Consider the following 17,341-nt stretch of genomic DNA (forward strand, 5'->3'; position numbering starts at 1 on the left):
ATTTACACCGCAGCTCTCATTCATCACAGGCGGTAGAAATGAGAGCTTTATGTTAGCTTCAAATGAAATCCAGCTGAGTCACACATGCTTCACTTACTGTATGTCTCCAACTCCTTCAGAGTAGCAGTGTTAAAAACAGTGTGTCCTATCGCACGGTGGGCGTGGAAAGCATCTTTAGGTTCCATTTGACTTGTACGTCAATGACAATTGGAGTTGCGACACACAAATCTACTATAATTAGTTTGCTAGCTAGCTATAGCCATTAGCCGTTTTATACCGCTCATCGCAATCTGGCAAACACTGCGTCGTATCTCACAAAGGGCGTGGAAAGTATCTTTCGGTTCCATTTGATTTGCGCATCAATGACAATTTGAGTTGCGACACACAAATATACTCTCAGTAATTAGCTAGTTAGCTATAGCCATTCCGTTTTATACCGCGCATCGCAATCTGGCAAATATTGCGTCCTATTACACAGTGAGCGTGGAAAGCATCTTTAGGTTCCATTTGACTTGTGCGTCAATGACAATTGGAGTCGCGACACACAAATCTACTGTAATTAGTTTGCTAGCTAGCTATAGCCATTTGCTGCTTTATCGCAAATCTAGCCCTGAAATTCTTCGGGCATGAGCACATAATGCTCTGTTCACTGAGTAACTCTTATTGTATCTATATATCTATATATCTATATATCTATAGATATATTTTTATTTACGTGTTAAAACTGGAAATCACATTTTAATTACGTTCATGTGTGGAAGGTTAATGCTAGGATAAGGTTCAGGATTAGGGTAAAGTGAGTGTTCGGGTTGAGTAGCCTTTGAGTTTCAGATTCGAGTTGCAGATGAGGGTTAAATTTAGCATTACGGTTAGGTTTAGGATTTGGATTAGCGTAATTTTGGGTTTAGGGTTTGTGGATAAATTGAGTTAGGTTTCATGGACAATCTACCTAACCTTAAGGATTCACCCCTAAAAAAATACCGTTGTCATTTGAACATCTGTTTTCAGTCAATGATCTCAATAAAAACCCCCAGAGGATGACAGTAACTTTAGGGCGCCAAAAAAAAGTGGAATGGAACTCCGTACCAGCCACTGAAAGGGAACTTGTGAAATCTCATCTCGTCAGTGAGCGCTGTGGATTTTGTGAATGACAAGTCTCCTTGCTTCAAAGGCCGACACATTGGCGCGAACTCCCCCCTCGCCTCCTTTGTCGACCGACCAAAGAACCCCCCCCCCCCCCGCCCTACCGAGACCGCTCATTTCTGTAGCCCTTATAACTAAAATAGACTTCCTCTTCTTTGAGGCTCAACCGAGTGTGTCCGCGCGGAGGTGTTCGTGCTGGTGAGCTTTGTGATGGGTCATTATGCAACAAAAAGTCGATGCAGCAGGGGCGAGCTCCCTCACGCGGGGACCAAGAGAAAATCCAGCCCGTCCAAACAAATACAAAGGAGAGAGGGGGAGTGGTTTCTGCAAGGAAGGAGGGGTGGGGGGGTGCGACGTTGAAAGCCAGCTGCACCGTGTTTGGGCTGAGGGTCCACCATTTGCCCATGTCACACAAACACATCCATTTGTTCGTCCCTTTTCCGCCGCACGTGAATACAGCCCGGGCCCAGCTGGATGACTTTTGTGATAGTGTCGCCATGGCGACACGCGGCAACATGAACTTTGCCAGTGGGCTTGGTAGGAAGGGCGGGAAGGGGAGGGAAGGGGGGTAAGCTTCTGTTGGCCGTTTGTTTACCTTGACGGCCCGCACTGCAGCTGCAGCCGGCGACACCTCGACAGCAGACTGCCAGCCATCACAGAGGCAACCATAGGCGCGGCCTTCAATAACAAGCGCACAATGGCCATCGCGAGGGAAACGGGCATGTTGTCGGTGTTTCCAAGCCTTGTTGCTTTTTGTTGGGGATATAAAAACGCTTAAAAAAACACTCCACCAAACAGGTTTGTCAAAGGCTTTTTCTGGGACAGTGACCAGCGTATGACATTACATGGTCACAATGCATGCCCAGAGGCATCCTGGGCTCAATGTCATCTAATTCACTAGCCGCCCCCGCTATAAGAAAAAGAATTATGACTGGAAGCCAGAGCAGGTTTGCTGACATCGCGTGACGCTTTGAAGTCCAGGTTTTGTTTGAATTCTGAAAGCCTATTTTTGCAGAAACATCACTTTGCAACATTTGTGCATTAACTCAAATCATGTTTCCCTATTGAAATGTATAGAAATACCATCAATCCGTTCAAGCCTCCCCCCCCCCCCAAAAAAACATTTCTGTAATGTGAAAACTACTGTTGCAGATGCACTGTTCACTATCTGTCAAACTGAGGTGTGTGTGCTTATTAGCTCCCTGTCAGCTCCTTAAGTCCTTTAAGAGTACTTTGACTACAGCATGAGTCACCTGACGTCGGCCTCGGGCCACATGGTACTCGAGGTCGAGCGAGGGGGTTGGGGAGGGGGGGTGTTCACTCCATATGCCTGAGCGCCATCAGACACAATAGCCCGCTGTATGTGTGCAGAGCATTTTTTTTTTACAGCACTATATTTAGGATGTGGGGCGACCCATTGAGGGAAACTGTGCCACTTGTAAAAACAGACTGCTCTTAAAAACTGCTGCAGCTTGTAGATTTACTGTAACGCTAAGTATAGGGATGGCACACGTGGTAATTGTTGTGAGGGATCCCTGACTGAAACTGCCATGAGCCATCACTCGGGGCCCACCAAATAATTTAGAGTAAACGATGGTGAATCCTCTTGTAAATTGTGCGCAACTACTTATGGGGAGACACAAGCATTTTTAATATTAAGCAAGTAGGTAATTGCAATTTTGTATTTCTACCTTGTTTGGTCTTTTGTGTACAAAAATCACAAAATGTGGCGATGCATCATCTTAGCAAGGTCATTCTAGGTAACAAAAAAGAAAGAAAAAGCGACACTAAAATTGCAAAAATGTGAAATGCTTTTTTTTTAGAAACAAAAACTGATATTGACAATTAAAACTCATTCAGTAGCAGCCAATTCTAGACCAAGTCTGAAAAGACGTTTAAAAACGACTTTGGGAGTGAATGATTTAAGATTTTTTTAAACAAACTGAAACTATTAACTATAGCAAAAAATATCCGTCATACATGAGGTTTTTAACGCCTTATTTTGGCGTTGCTACTCGGACGAAAAAAAAAAAAAAGGGAAGGTCGGACAGTCATTTGGGAATGGTAGTTTACTTTGTTACATACCACTAAGTGACCTTTTTTTATATTAAAACTAAAACCAAGACTAAAACTAATCCGAACTCAAAGCATTTCCCCACCCGACCCAAAAAATATTTAAAAAATAATAACGACTAATAAACTTGCTGGAGGCACAAATTCAAAGTAACAGAATTTAAAAATAAATAAATATATCAAAGTCAAAACGAAATTAAAACTCACTATAATGGAAAACCATTAGAATGAAAAAAAAATGCAAACGATTAGAATGCTGCATCATTCCGTATGAAACACTCTCTTATGTCATCATATGAGAAGGAGCCTTTTCCCCGCTAGTCTCCCTGACTTCTTTTTACCACAACAAGCACATGGAAGGACACCTTTGGCTTTTTTGGCTCGGCAAAGGGGGCTGAGAGAGACGGCATCGCTCACTCCGCACTCGGCCCGAGATAAGCAGGCGGCGAAAGGGGGGGAAAAAGGAGCTGGATGAAAGTTTTCCAGCCCCCTACGGTGTCCTTGCGCATTCCAACTGCTTTGTGGTGCAGAAACCCGAGCGCTGGCTTAGCCCGTCGCGCCCACGCATATCACGCATGCTTTCCCGCTAAGCCGTCGCCCGAGAGTGCCCCGTCCGTCCGCCCCTGACACATCGCTTGTCACCGACGGGCGGCCTTTCGACAATGCCGCGGCCATGACGCGGGAAGGGAAGAAATGAAACTGGATGCGTGACTCAGCGCTGACTGGGCCTGCACATATGAGGCGGCCGTGCAAGTGGACAATAACGCACACGAATAAAACTAGCTTGGCTAAAATTAGCAGCACACATGTTGCCGCATGCTGTTAGAAAGCTGCAAACGACACTTCCAAGGCCTCGGAAGTCAAAACGCAGGCACTGATGAAGAGCTGCTTTTGTGACGCGGCCGACTCAAAGGCTCTTGAAAATTTTGCAGAGATGAACACAAAGGAGGAAAAGACACAATTGAAGATTTTTTTTGGGGGGTTGGAGTGGTGATTTTTGTAAATACGAAAAAAAACCCCAACCAAATAACAAAAAAGTCCTCCTAATTCCAAAAATAAAAACATAAAAATAGTTTTTGGGCAACAATGAAAAGCCCCATGGAGTTGCACAGGTCAAAGGTCACAACGGCAGAGTTGCAGTACCTTTAGGTGCAAATTGTGAGCTTCACATGAGGGACGACCTGCTATTGCCATTTAAAAGCAGCAGCACGTGGTCAAAAGTTCACGTTTCCACCATACCACCACCCCCCCCCCTTCAAACTTAAGACCACTCTCGTGATTAAACTGGATTCCTACCGAAAAAAAGGAGAAAAAACGGTAACAGAAAGACTTTTGATGTTATTATTAATACCCATTTGCGAAATGCTGTTAAACATCAGCCTACCACCTTCTGCGTTTCTTTTCTCCACTGCTTTTTTTGGGGGGGGGGACAGGGGGCATTCTTTGTCTTGACCACTTGCACATGATGTGGGGTGTGTGTGTGCGTGGGGAGGGGTTGAAAGGAGACACTGCAATGGCGGGGTCTTAATCCATAGCCAGAGGCACTCTAAAAAAACCATCTGGGCCTGAACGTCAGAAGGCTCTCTGTGTGTGGACAAGCCTTAGATTGGGGGGGGGGCTTAGCCGCGGGCCTGGAAAGTTGAAAAGTTTGCAGGGCCTGCATGGAGCGAATTTAGTGCCTCGTGCATCCTGCCCACATGATAGAGTACCTTGGCCCTCTCTCAGGTGTGACTTTTCGCACAGGGCGGGGTAGGTAGAATGGGGGGGGGCCAGGGGTGTTACAATGGCCTCACTCACATTCCCACTCTCCTGCCGAGAGCGCTCGTTTGTCTCCCGCATTCCTTTGCCCATTCATCTCTTTCTCCTTACACAGGGAGGAGGGGGGTCTGAAAAACTCCCTCCTTACCACACAACACACACACACACTTTTTTTCTTTGCTTGGTTAGTGAAGCAGCAATGAGGGAGGAGGAAGGGAAAAAAAGGAGATGCATTCTTGCTGGGGCTGTCTCTCAATGTGCACTGAGTGAACTGTGGCTTATTTTTAATGATGGGTTCAAAAAGAAAGAGAGAGAGAGAGAGGGGCAAAAAGAGGGCTGGTCTCTCTCTCTCACACACTCACACTCACTGCTGTAACCGAAGTCTGGGACTTTCACAGAGAGGTCTTTAATTTGCCAGCCCTCCCACACTGCAACGGCTCCAAATGCAGCCACTTGTCCAAAGCAAAATAAATAAAAAATAAAATAAAATAAAAAAGAACCGACTCCAGATCTGTGGAGTCCAATGGTGAGGCCAAAGTTTAAAGAACAAAGTTTAAAAAAACAAGTTAAAAAAAAAATCGGATGCCTCAGAGTGAAGGATTCAGTTTCAGTTGTGTATAATATCAGTTGTTGGTCCTTCCTTCTAGCGATGAGCGAAAACATCTGTCTGACTGCAGTTCAGTTGTATTTACTTTTGCATTTCGTCTTTTTAAAATGATTTAACTTTTCACTCACAAAATCTTGTCGTCGAATCACTGTTTTAGTACAGATGATTAATGATCCTGTTTAGGCACAGTGTTCCTATTTATCATGTGTACAGGTGACAGTGACTTACATGGAATTTATTTTTAGCCTCCGTTTCCCATTTTCGGTGAACACGTTGGCCTGCTACGCTACTGTATTTTAATTTGGTGGTGATGGAGGTACTCATCTTTTTTTTTCTTTTAGGTGGTGCTTGGCGTGTAGAAAGTCTGAGAAGCACCGATATTAATTAGCCACATTCGTAGCTTGCCGCTCCATATAACGTTACTTATCACTCTTGCGATTGTCCACAGCCCGATTAAATATTATTCATTTTATGAGCTGCTACTGTCCACTTTGCTGCCGTAAAAAAACTGACTTTCCCCATTCGGGCACTGATAAAGATTTACGCCTGTTTATGTGTTGTTTATGCGTCTTGAGTTCAGCTTGCAGGAGCCACAAGGATCATCTCGTGTCAACACTGAGGAAATCCTTTGCCAAAACATACTGAGAGAGAGACAGAGGACCTGATCTAACATGCCCTCAGGACATCTTGGGCCTCACTTTTTTTTTCCTTTGTCAGGAAAGCACCCTGCAAAGCAATGCAAGCAACCGCTCTTTTGTGTCAGATCCCTCCCCTTGTGATCTGACAGCGAGCGAGACAGAGGGAGAGCAAGGAGCGGGGGAGGGACGAAAATGAGTGACGCTGCGCTTCCTGTGTCAAAAAGACGTCCAAACATACCGGCCTCCTTCTTCCTCTCTTAACGGCTGTAGTCAAAGTGCAGCAGGAGACCCGATTCAGCCGCCGTCAAACTTGGAAAACTGCGAGTCGTTTTCAAGTCGTTTCGTTTCAACGACGTCGGCACACGACACTGCTCTCACCGTTTGTGTTCAAATGAAGTTTGTTGCTTCAAGTACTTCGAAAACAACGACAAGCGATGCTTGCTTTGCGCACGTCAATGGCATTTTCCAGTATATGTTAGCATTAAGCTAGCGGGCAATTCTTAAGGCAGCATTGGTGAATTATTTCAAATAAACAACGTTGCTTTCTTTTGGTTTTACGTTCGGGTTGACAGTAAATAACCGGAAGCGACATGAAAAAGCTTGTAATTATTTACGTGTTACACACTGCTATTGACTCATGCTATAATTGAACTAATTCGGTATAACATAAGTACAATTCGTACACGAGTATCTGTGCGTGTGAGTACAATTTTTACACCAGGTCGGCCAATGGGAGTGACCACAGCCGAGACTAGGTTGACATCTAGTGGAAGAATTGATTATTGCAATGTGTCTGCATCTGGGTCACAACATTACATTGACTTTTGGCTGTAAAACCACAACAAAAAATCATAATAGATTTAGGACACCGGACCTGGCGGGGGTCATAAATTTGGGGGGTAACAGTGCAAAGGAGATGTTGAGTGTGATTTTGCGATTGAGGTCACTGCAAGTTCCCACTGGCTCGCATTCTCAGACTGACGTGACATGAAGAAGTAATTAAGACACACACACACACACACACACACACACACACACACACACACACACACACACGACGAGAATTTACCTCAACGGGCTTCCAGTTTGAGCTTGATGCCCGCAGCTACAAACATAAACATGAATGCAGGTGTCCAAAACACCTTTTGTGTGTGTGTGTGTGTGTGTGTGTGTGTGTGTGTGAATGTGTGTGTTTTGCCGACTAAGATGAGGCAAAACTTTCTAAAATCTCGTTTTTCTAATATTAAAAATAACCCCATTGTACTTCCCAAAAATATACAGTGGCAACGTAATTGATAAAGAATAAATATTTTGCGGCTTTTCCTGGTCTTGTGTGTGCGACATGGCCACCAGGCGGAAGTTTAATAGCTACATTATAAATCAAAGACTGTAAGCTCAGTAAATTGTTGCATTGGATAGATAACCTCTGTATTATGTCTGTCTACATGTGTTGCTTCACCATCCGTGTTCAAGATATCATATTTTTGAAGAAATAAAGTAATATTTTCTTTTGTTGCAATAATCAAATACTCAGATTTAGCGAAAAACAAGTATTTCTAAAGTAGTCCAAGAATGAAGTCACATGAAGAAAAACCTGGCCCTTTTTCTCCTTCACATACACGCACACACACACAGGCACACACACCCCCTTCGTCGACTTGTTGCCATTCACACAACAGAAAAAAAATTTTCAATTTAACGGGCCAGCATTTCACACTGAGCATGTCCATTTATGAGTAGATTGCGGCCAGTTCATCACTATTTAAATCTGCAGGAGAAACATTTTGGGACCGTTTTGTTGGTGGCGTAGGGCGACATTTTTCAAAATTAAAATATCACAAAGGTTGGGAAATTGCGAGGCCAGAATACAAAGGAGGTGCATACGTTTTTGATGATTCTCCATATTAGCATTGTTGCATGTCCATGCGTTTTTCCGCTTGTCTCCACCTGGCCCTTTTTCTCCTCATGTACACACACACACAGGCACACACACTCCCTTCAAGCATCAAAGCCAGCGGAATGACAACATTAAGCAGGTGTGAGTGGAAGCTAGCAGTTTAATTCTCGCTTTGAATCACAATTCCACCAGGGAGGCGGGCAACTTTGATGGGCTAACACACAGGTGTCGCTCACATGTACAGACGCTGCTGAGATCTGGGGGCCTGTCATTAAAGTCAGAGGAGGAAATGGGACTGCGAGGGAGGGACGCACAAAGGCAAATTCCCGCACCGTGCCACCGGACCTCGTTTGATGTGAATGACTGGAGGTATTTGCTCTACTTGTGTCTGTCAACGGCATGACACCAAAGTCTTGACTTGAGTCAAGTCTTGCAAGACGAGACTTGTGGCGTGTTTCAATGACTGGGATAAAACCTGTAACTGTAACTGGATAGAAACCTGTAAGTGTTTTGGCTCCTCCCAGTGGCGACAAAATTAACCTCCTCTCATTCGTGAGGTCAAATTCACCTGTTTGAAGGATTACGAGTCACATTCACGCAATTAAATATTTGAAACAGAAGGGTTGGGGGGGGGGGGGGGGGACTTAAAAATATAACATTGTTTTTAGACGACGTTTTCAGACTTTCTGCGGGCCGCAGGTAACAGCAAATGTAATTTAATGCCATTTTTTCAATGTAACTTAAATGAAATGTAATTGTGATCACTTAAAACTAGTCCCAAAACTCCACAAATATATTTTTTCATCATATTTATGATTTTTAAATTGTATTACAGTGACACCAACGTTTGAGAGCTGAAGTAACCTAACTTGGTGCTAACTGCTAACCAGCAGCCTTCCAATATAGTTTTTAATTGGCCTTATTTTCTGCAAAATCCATTTAATGACTTTGAATAGTTTTGAATGACCTGCTGAAACCCTGTTAATTTAGTGACTCTAGAAATAAAGTTAAAAAGTCCAAAATATGAGAAGAACCCAACTGAGTCAGGTCAGTGGGCATTTTGTAATGTGGTGCCCAAAGTGTGTGACGCACAGCCACACTCGCTGGCACAGAGAACACGCGCACACGAAAATAGCAGGCGGCTGGGAAGCTGCTCAACAATTCCCAGCTATCACGCACCAAGTACAAGTAGGTTAATCTATGGATTTTGGGCAAGGAAATTTGCTATTAATAGACATTAGTGTTAAACCAATAGTGACTTTGTTGTATTGCTTTGTTTGTTCTATTTAGATACAATGAATGGAAGACTTAACTGAGTTTGTTTAGTAATATGAATACCCGGCATTTACGTTGTAGCAATGGTTTGTCATATTTTAAATCGTTTAATAAGCCACCATGTCCAATTTGAGGATGAAAAAGCACAATACAACAGGGATGGGCTCTGCGTTGACCACATGCGTTAAATTACAAGCATAACAATGACACGTCTATCTTTATTTTCAAAATAAAATCTAGGTTTTAACGACTACATCAGGGCTCTTTGAAACGTGCCACATAGTTCACTGCACCGTTTAACGAGTCGTCATTAATTTTAGACAAAGAGTTCAATTAAAATTGTAAATTATTTAATTTAAAAAAGACTCGCGAGCGGTCACGTCCAAATGACAATACCTTTACTTTGAAATCCGTATCATTCCATTTCCTGGTTTGGTCTCTACAAGCGCCACCCAGCCGGCAGCCAGCCACACAAACAACCAAAACAAAGCGACTCGTTCGGGTTAGATTATCCTTTTTGTTTTTTTTTTGTTTTTACTTACAATAGCGAAACCAGTCGTCACACACGCCGTAGAAACAATGGAAGAACGCCATGGTGGCTTCACGGTGCCACTGTCACCAGCGGAAAACGAGGAAGAACAAGTCTTGGAGACTGACGGGGTTGTGGGCTCATGTGTCGGGACGCGGAACCCCCCCCAACCCACAACACGCCCCTCAACCTTCCACCATGAAAGCATTTTGGCACGGTGCCGTATGACACATTCGACCACACTTTGTACGACGCGGACAACCTAAATTAGGCATTTTCAAGCTTTTAAATCCAGGGATAATGTTTTATAAGTCCCTCATACATAGCCCGAAAGCCAATTGAAGATAACTACGAAAAAGATCCATCTTTTCGAGACGGGGGGGGGGATCATTCAAAATAACCACTATTCAAATTGCAGGAATATAATTCGTAATATACAAAATAGTCAAGATAAAATCCTAACATTCTAAAATAAAATTATCAAGAAAAAAAACCCCAAGTTTGACCATTGATGGAACTTCCCGAAGACATCAAGAGCGCAATCGGGGGGAAAAAAATAAACTCGAATTTATTGTGTTCTACAACTGTAGCCCTGTGAGGGGCGCTGTTGTTCAATTTACGGTGAAAACCTCATCACAAGCAAGGTCACGCATTGATGACGAATTCCATGAAATGAACAAAACGTTGACTGAGATGTGTTTTGGTTGTCGTTGTGGTCACACTTGCATTAAAGTTTAATTTGTGAGTAGAAAGTTTAACTCGACATACTGTACATATTTGTGTATAGAATGAATTATTCCTGGTTGCATTAGAATGTGCGGTATGCATTCTTGTAAACAGCTCTTAAAGGCAGAAAATATAAATCGAAATACTTTTATTTTTTTATCTTTCTTAACATTTCCGTTAGGCCTTCAGAGGTACTATGAGATGTAAAATAAAGAGTTGCATTTAAAATATAATATTTAATTGACCGTAACTTTCAGCAATTTGTCCTCGTCAGTTTTATTTACATTTTACAATACAATGTTAATTTAACATCATAAAATGATAACTTCATATATAATTTCAATTTGTATTGTTTTAATTGATAACAGATGTGTTTTATTCTTCAATTTCTCATTGGGACTGTTGATTTTCATTTCTGTTGGATAACCTATTTGCATTTTTTTCCCCCTTACATTTCATTTATTGCGCAATGCAAGGAAAGGATAAACAGTGTGCTCACGCACTCTCATACACACACGCGTGTGTGCTCATGAATACCTTTCCTGTGTATGTATATTGCATGATGTTCCTGAATATAAGATTCAAGCTTTCTCAGGGTTGGGGGGGTGGGGACACAGCCTCCACTTATCATACATTCTTATGCATAATATTTTATGCATATCCTACTCATGCACATGTGGGAAAAGATTACATCAACGTTTCCGGGTTTGGCCATGTGCAAGCAGCAGCTACCTTAAGAGTTAATATCGATGACCTTTTCAATGCCTGCTGTAATGAAACAAAGCAGATTTTGATCGCTGCTCTTCGAACGTCAATTGACTGCGTGGCGTACGAGCACGCGCCATATGGACAAACGCATCGGGACAGCTGTCGGCGTCACTGTTGGAACATCATCTCGGTCTTTTCCAAACAAAACAAATGCCGCACTTCCTCCCAAAAACAGATTGTCAAACGGAAACAGTCAAGATTTATCAAGACTCGGGAGTTCAAGTCAATGTCAAGTCGGGGGCTTTTATGAGATTTAGCCGAGTGAGTCACGGGAAGGGCAGAAGCGGGAAACCGGAGGAAGGCTAGAAAACGAGCGGAGAGTTCAAATGCTGATGGATGGTCTTCATTAGCTGCTTCCTTCCTCGGGGGAAGGCGTCCCAGAGATCAATAACCAACAACCGAGTGAACACGTGGCGGCGGTGGTGTAATTGAGTCGTTACCATAGCCCATAGGAGTGGGGGGTTGCCCTTTTTCCGCTCATCAGGGGCCATATTCGCTTTTAAAAAGTGATCCACTTCCACTTTGCATTGTCAAAGTTGGGAGACTAAAACTGACAACAAGATGAAGAAAAGAAATGCCGCCCCCCCGTGACTCATCTGACAGCGAGCGGGACGCCGGCCTCACTTGGCATCAATACTGCATGCATGCACCACGGCAGACCGGAGGAGACGCAAGAGGCCTAAAATAAGACCACTAGAGTCTTGAACAAGGCTCGTATGCACTGAGCGGAAGGAAACAGCTTTGTACTTAGCGCGTCGTGTACTTCAGAAAAATTGGGATCGTGTCGCAGGTGAGCTTAAGCGGTTCAGGTAATGAAGGGATGCGGTTTTTTTTTCTTCATTGAAATTGCTGCATGGCTTGAAGTAAAAAAAAAAAAAACGACTGGAGGCTATGACAGTGTAGCAGAAGCATGGCGACGACGTGCGTGGCGTGTGACGACGTGATGTAAGCACACAGCCCGCTAGTATTGAGTCGCAGTTTTGGTTCTTGATCATTGGCGTGTCGCAGATAAAATTGGTTGGTTCTCAAATCAGGGCTATAATATATTTTGTCGTGTTTGAATTTTATTTTAATATGGGAAGTAAAAAGTTAGTTCAGAAAGACATCAATGACGGATTTCGCTATTCGCAGCAGAGCTCGATTACTGGAAATAAAGAAGTATTTTCTCTCAATAAAAGGCAGCATCTTACAAGAATTAGGGTTTGACTTTTTAAATAGTATTTTCTCTATTTCTATTTAAAAAAAAAAAAGGGCTACTTCAACTCATTCAGTGCCAGCCAATTCTGGACCAAGTCTGAAAAGACGTTTAAAAACGTCTTTGGGAGTGAATGAGTTAAAGCATTTCATTGCCATTTGGAGCATGAGGGTCCCTTGAGAAACCCCTCAAAAGTTTTCCAAACCCCTGATTTAAGGGCATCTGACCATGCACTGAAATTTGTCGCGTACACCATTTGACAACGTACACGGAACGTCCACGCGCATGCACGAATGCTGAATTCGTCACGGATTCTACATTGCTCCCTCGAGAAAGTCGCAGACCAACCTGTGCTGCTCTGGATGGTTCTGACAGTCGTGGCGCTACGTGGGGGCGATCCAGGCTTCCTGCTGGCCCCGCCTCCCGCCGCCGCGCGCCCCGTCGCTTCCTCCTCTTCCTCCTGCGAGCATCCCTTTTCGATGGCGCGCACGTAGCTGTGGCTGCGCACGCGGAAGCAGCCGGTCATGGGCAGATCCAGCGCATCCACCGCCTGCGACTCCATCTCGCTGAAGACCGACTCGCACACCGCTTCAATCTGCCCGTTCACCTCGACCTCGCTCACCTATCATCAAAAAAAAAAAAAAGACATTGATGGGAGCATGTTCATGACAAAAATTGAAAAGTAATAAAGAAACAATGACACAACAACACGACACGTTTGTGCCCCAAGTCTTGATTAAATCTTCCGCATACTCAAACAATAATAAAGTCGATATTGCTATGGAAGACCTGGGCCGGTAATCTAGTTAATAAAAGGTTATATTTACCAGGTTCACTGCATACAGAAAATCAAAATCTAAGCTTGCACTCGATATTGCAGGTGCAGAACGTGCTACTTTACTGGTTTAATTATGATAAGTTGAATAATTGCTAGAAAATTTGCATATTTGCCCGAGGTCCGCGCCACACCGAGCGACATGGTTCAAAGTGACCTTCGTGCTTGTGAACCAACCAAGGTAATGAAAAGCAAAAATATTTTTGCTACTGGAAAAAAAATAATGACAATAGCTAACTGAAAAGTAATACAAACTACACTAAAATGAAAATTACTCCAAAATGAAAAAGTAGTTAAAACGAGTCATATAACATCACTACAATGAAAAAAAATCCCAAACTTTAACAAGCTACAAACATGGTGGAACCATCAACAATGATGCGCATTTGCCTTTTTTTCTGTCTCAAGAATCCAAAGCTGAGAACTTACAGGAGCGTACGCTGGGAAATGTGTGCATTTTTGTGACAGAGACTCTCCATGCTTCGCTTTCTGATTCGAGGCTCGATGGCGCTTGGTGCACGGAAACGTAATTAGTGATGTGAACAATAGCATGCATTTCGCAACAGAGACTCTCGATGAGCGTTTGCTCCATGCTCCTGCGAGTGTTGCCATTTTGTATTTGCATGTTTGACTGACTTTCCTGCTCAATAAATGGCTGAAAGTGCCTTGGCAACAAACAATGCAACACCGTATTGGCTTTTTTTGCCCGCCTTTGATATATATGACACTTTCAGTAGCTTAAAACCACACAAGTCAAAATCAACTCTTTCTTACCGAATTAAACTTTTGTATACTTAAAAAGACTCAATTTCAGCCTTACATTGCCTTGTCTTTGATTGTAATCAAGGCCTAGCAGATTCACAATTTGGATTCACTTCCATCCTGAATTATTCATAGCACCCACAAGTATGCATGTTTAAAAAAAAAAAAAGTAACGCATCTTTGTATGTTGAACAAGCCAAATTCCAAAGAAAATGAGTGTGTAGGGGTAAAATTGGGGTCTTCTGCGCATCTTCTTGTGTCATTAGCTTTCCCAAGCTCCAGTAGAGCAGCACACGGACACAAGCACGCTCGCACGCAGGCACGCACACGCCCACACAGGATCCAATTGGGAGATGGAAGGCTTCGTTCCTGTTCAAACTTTGTCGCAAGATGACCTGAATGTGAATTCAAGCCTCAGGAAAGCTTGCGGGTAGGATTCCCGCCCCACTTTGCCGCCACAGCAACACCTTACAGGATATAGTATAGGACAGCAATTCTCTTTTGGGTCCAGGGAGAAATTTTCCAAGGAGCCCCTCATAATCTTAGCGCCTACCATGTGTAGCCCCTTAACACCATAGGAATAAAAATAACGTTGTCCGTTATGAGAATGAAGTTGTACTTCTCTCATAATGTTTACAAGAACAACGATTTTGTGCTCAGGCCATCTTGTGGCAGCGTGCCTCCAAGGAACTATGTTGAAGTAACCTGAAGAGCTTCATTGAGACCAAAGTAGCACATGACCATCATCTTGAGGCATCTTGCCTAGGAACTACATCGAAGAGAGCCTATGTGCTCCAATTTAGACAAAACTAGTGCAATTCCGCCAAGGCACTATCTTGACATAAGTTGAGGAGCTTCATGTAGACAAAGGTGCTTTGTCATCATCTTGTGGCAACGTGGTGCCAAGAGACAATATTGAAATGACTTGCAAAGCGTTGTTTGGATAAATGTAGTGCTTAGCACACCATTTTGTCGTACCTTTGAGCAAAAGAACTATGTTGAGGCAAGCTGAGGAGTTTCACTTAGACAAAAGTATTGATCTTCTGTCATCTGTTGGCATCTAGGAAGTAAGGAATTATGTTGACGTGATCTGAGAAGCTCCATTCAGACAAAAGTAGTGTTTTGCGGCCATCTTGGTACCAAGGAACTATGTTGACATCAGTCGTGGAGCTTCATTTCGACCAAATTAGATTTGCTGCTCTCTTGTAGCATCCTAAGTATCAGTTGGGTTTTTTTGGTGTTATTTTCAAAAATAAACATTTATTTTTGCAACATTGTAGATTTATGCCATGATACATTAGACTCATGTCAGAGGTTTCAGTTGGCCCAAAGCAAAGGTAGAGCGGTATGCTTGTTTTTTGTCATTGTACGTTTGCTTTATTGCCGCCATATGTGATGCGAAGCACTTTTAAAAGGATCGGATCATTCATTGCAAATTCTTTTGCGGACCCCGAGGGGTTGGATGACCCCACTTTGAGAAACCAAATGGGGTCAGAGGAATGCGTGTGTGACGCACCTGGCTGATCGTGCTCATGGCTCGCATGTAGCTTTCGTTTCGCGAGCGGAACTTGGGAGAGGCCAGCAGCCCCGCCGGGTCCAAGCTGTCCAAGCTCCTATTGATAGAAACCTCGCTGACCGCCCGCAGATAGCTGTGACTCCTGATCTGCAGCTTGGGCGAGTGCTCCGTGGAAATCCTGAAGCGGCAAGGCAGGGAGAAGGGTGAGAAATAATGTGATATGAAGCCGTAAGAAGCAGGGAAGGGCGGGGGTAGGGGGTTGGGGGTGGTGGGGGTAAAGCTGGGTGGATGTGTTTGTACAGAACGATACACATCAATCCACAACGTTTTCGGGAAACACTCTCCGGTTATCGCATCGCCCGGAGCTGTTGAGGAACACTCACAATGGCTTACACGGAGCGTCCTTGGAGCACCTTTTTTTTTCAGAAAGACTTCACAGCGAGAGCGCTCGCGCGCAAGAGGCGCATGACACGTGGCCCTCTTGTGTTCCGGCACAATATGTTCCGTGACGCCGGCTGACGACGAACTCAAATTTAGTGAACAAACTGTGGCACGATTAAACATTTGTCAACTGCACCAGCCATGTTTTACGAAAACGGCCTCAATCAGCACTTGGACTATACTGGGGAATACACATTGTGTTGAGTTAGGCCTGACATTTGTTTTTAACAAATTCGTGTGGGCGGATTTGAGTTTTTTTCCATTACATCAAGTTTCTGAGCGAAACATTTTCCCAGTGCGACATTTGCCATTTTGCTCTCCACAATTGCCCATTTTCTTCCCTCCTCTCTCCTGTCTTGATTGATGACAGCAACGAGGCGGTGCATGACTGAGACCACTCCAGACATAAGAAAACACGAAGCTTCAAATCCTCATCATCATCAAGGCACCCCCGGCGTTACTGTGAATGGGCAGCGAGCCAAAATCAGGTCAAAGAAGAATCTAACAGCACTGTGATCTTTCGCCACACGTGGTTTCGATTTCCCCCGTGGGGCTGATTACGTATATGCCGGCCCAATGATGTCCAGTGAGGAGACCTGAATGGCGCTCGAACAAGTGACATTAATTGACGCTCAGCCAATCAGGAATCAGTCCTGCTGTGTTGATGGAATCCCGTCACAAGCTCAATTTTGTTCTTGACCCAAGCAACCCTGTTCCCAATTTCAGCTTACTTGAGCGTGGTCATCTCGGTGAGCGACGGTTGCGTGGCTTTCAGGTAACTAGCCCGTCGCGCCTGCACCTTGGGCGAAGGTTTGGGACTGCAGTCCGAATCGCCGCTGTCATCTTCGGCCATGGCTTTGATGTAGCTGCCGCTTCGCATTCTCCGGCAGGGGATCTCGTCATCCTTTGCCAGTGGCGAGAAAGCACCCCAGTCATCCTGAGGTACCTGCGCAACGGAGGGATTGAGCTGTCAGATTGAATTAGGCTGGTTTTAACATTGGCAGTCATAGGTGAGCAAAGTTCACTTTCATGCAAGTTTTTGGGCATAATAAGACGCTCTTGTCTCAGTCACTCCCAAAGACGTTTTTAAACGTCTTTTCAGACTTGGTCCATAATTGGCTGAAACTGAATGAGTTAACGCTAAAGGGTGTTTTTGACATTTTTGGGTATCTGATTCA

General features: G+C 44.0%; 1 protein-coding gene across 1 annotated transcript in view; it reads right to left on the bottom strand.

The window, feature by feature from the left end:
• The window catches only part of dlgap1b (discs, large (Drosophila) homolog-associated protein 1b), a 90,997-nt gene that overhangs the window by 17,719 nt on the left and 55,937 nt on the right, over window positions 1–17,341 (bottom strand). The window contains exons 6-8 of the mRNA XM_052054085.1: window positions 16,895–17,109; window positions 15,723–15,900; window positions 12,958–13,231 (exon numbers count right to left, since the gene is read on the bottom strand). Of these exons, the coding sequence (XP_051910045.1) occupies window positions 12,958–13,231; window positions 15,723–15,900; window positions 16,895–17,109 (667 nt within the window). The remainder of the gene's footprint in view (window positions 1–12,957; window positions 13,232–15,722; window positions 15,901–16,894; window positions 17,110–17,341) is intronic.

This window comes from Hippocampus zosterae, chromosome 20, assembly GCF_025434085.1.
Source record: "Hippocampus zosterae strain Florida chromosome 20, ASM2543408v3, whole genome shotgun sequence".
Classification (NCBI taxonomy): Eukaryota; Metazoa; Chordata; class Actinopteri; order Syngnathiformes; family Syngnathidae; genus Hippocampus; species Hippocampus zosterae.